This window comes from Aplysia californica, unplaced genomic scaffold (assembly GCF_000002075.1).
Source record: "Aplysia californica isolate F4 #8 unplaced genomic scaffold, AplCal3.0 scaffold02067, whole genome shotgun sequence".
NCBI classification, from domain to species: domain Eukaryota; kingdom Metazoa; phylum Mollusca; class Gastropoda; order Aplysiida; family Aplysiidae; genus Aplysia; species Aplysia californica.
Genome location: NW_004799337.1, coordinates 9,486 through 11,373, shown reverse-complemented (window position 1 = coordinate 11,373; position 1,888 = coordinate 9,486). Strand labels below are relative to the sequence as shown.

The 1,888-nt window shown below is 40.0% G+C and overlaps 1 protein-coding gene across 1 annotated transcript; it reads left to right on the top strand.

The window, feature by feature from the left end:
* Positions 1–256: 256 nt before the first annotated feature.
* On the top strand, positions 257–1,004 carry LOC106014057 (the record flags this gene model as incomplete). Its single annotated transcript, XM_013091084.2, is given in 1 exon segment — positions 257–1,004. A coding segment is annotated over 1 exon segment (282 nt), but the record flags the coding sequence as incomplete, so codon positions are not given.
* Between the last annotated feature and the right edge of the window lie 884 nt (positions 1,005–1,888).

The window sequence follows — 1,888 nt, the reverse complement described above, 5'->3', positions numbered from 1 at the left end:
TTTGTCATTTCAACTGTGGGTCGCCGTCTTGAGCAATTTTGATTGATTTCACGTTCACTTTCAGCAGTTTGTGGTAACCACAGATTTACACTTTAAAAAAAGGAGACAACTCTATGGTGATTCGTTTCACCAAGGGTGACAAGCGGGTTCTATTTACATATTTGGAATTTCGCAGTAGCTGCCCCTGCGTCGATAGCGTCCTCAAAGCCTGGTAACGAAGTCAGAGGTGAAAGTTGACAAACAAGGAAATGGAAAAGGTTCGGTTCTTTTTTGCTCTGAAAATTACCGAATTCGTCTTGCTTTGAACTTTCTCTAAGAACTTTGAAGATTTCCCTTTATCTTTTGTATCGATTCAGACCGAGCAAGGTCTTTTGAAACTGCTAGAAGTTTAACTGGAAAGTTCTTTTGTCAACATGATCGAGCTTCACCCCCGATAACAAAAAATTAGGTCGTGTCACAATCCCATGCGAGCGAGGGGATAGCAGGATAGCTTCTGCTACGGTAGCGGGACACTTTTTGTACCTTTTTTTCGTTTCACTGGCCGGTAGAATTTTCGATTTCATCTCAATTACCTGTGCAAAATGTAGCACAGCACTTTGTGTGACTTTCAATGGAGTAAAGTGAAATGTGTCTGCTCTAAATAGATTCTTTGGCTCGAACGTGCCTTTGTGATGAATGTAAATAAAAGGTAGCCGCCGATCCTTTCGAACAGAGCATCAAAGATGGCGGGCAAAAGTGGAATAGCCCGTCAACTTGAACGAGTGAGACCGAAGTTTGTGCAAGAGCTGGATATAAACAAAGTTCTTCCTCGATTGCTTCGCAGGGGCGTTTTCACGGTGTCTGAAGAAAAACAAGTTCTTAGCCCGACTGTTCCTCAGGAGAGGACTAAGTTGTTGCTGGATATTATATCAGCGAAAGACAAGACAGTTTTTTCCGAGTTTTGCAGGACTTTGGAGGAATGCTCCCCGAGCCTTTTGACACATCTTGCACTTGCTGTTGAAGGTAGGCCTAGGTTTGACAACGACGAAGTCTTCCAATTAATTGGTCTTTTCTTTTTTTTCTTTTTTAGATACATTTAAATTCTCTGTCTTTCTAGATCTAGGCCTAGAGTCTAGATCTAGGCCTAGATCTAGATCTAGATCTAGATCTATACCATATAGATTTAGATTCTAGATCTAGATCTAGATCTAGATAGATCTAGATCTAGATCTAGATGTCTAGTCTAGATCTGGATTCTAGAATCTAGATTTTTAGCTCTAATGGCTCTAAGATAGAGATAGGCTATCAGTTCTAATAGTCTCCTATTGGATTACAAGTGATGGGCCAGATTTTGGACTTCAGGATAGCTTTGGGTCGTGTTTTAAACAAAGTTTTAAAAATTTATTTGGGACCCTAATTCTTTCTAAAAATCATTCTATATAGACTAGAGATCTAGAATCTAGGCTGGATCTGTACCCTTAGTAAAAAAGTTGTCTAGTCTGTCAAGAAGTCCAAAACTTTGTTAAAATGTTATCAAATGGACACTTCCTTTCAGACAAAGCCTTCACAGCAGCAGACATTTAAATTTCAACACTGGATGTTGTCTTCCACTTCCTCCTTGTATTGCTTTGGTTCCTTTTTAAATATATATATATACATTTTTAATTTGGGAGGACTTCCGTAACAAGCGACCACTATGAGACAGAGCAGAGGGCTTGGGGTAGGGGTAGGCTTAGGAAGGTCTAGGCCTCTTCTTTATTGAGTGTTTGATGGGGTGGTCGCTCGTTACGGAAGTCCTTCCTTTAATTTGATCAATTTTGAGCATCACAAGATGTCATCCGTCTCAAAGTCTTCCCTAAACTGTCTTCTTGCTGATCCGAGAATGAGCATGATCCAAGTGTTTAAATTT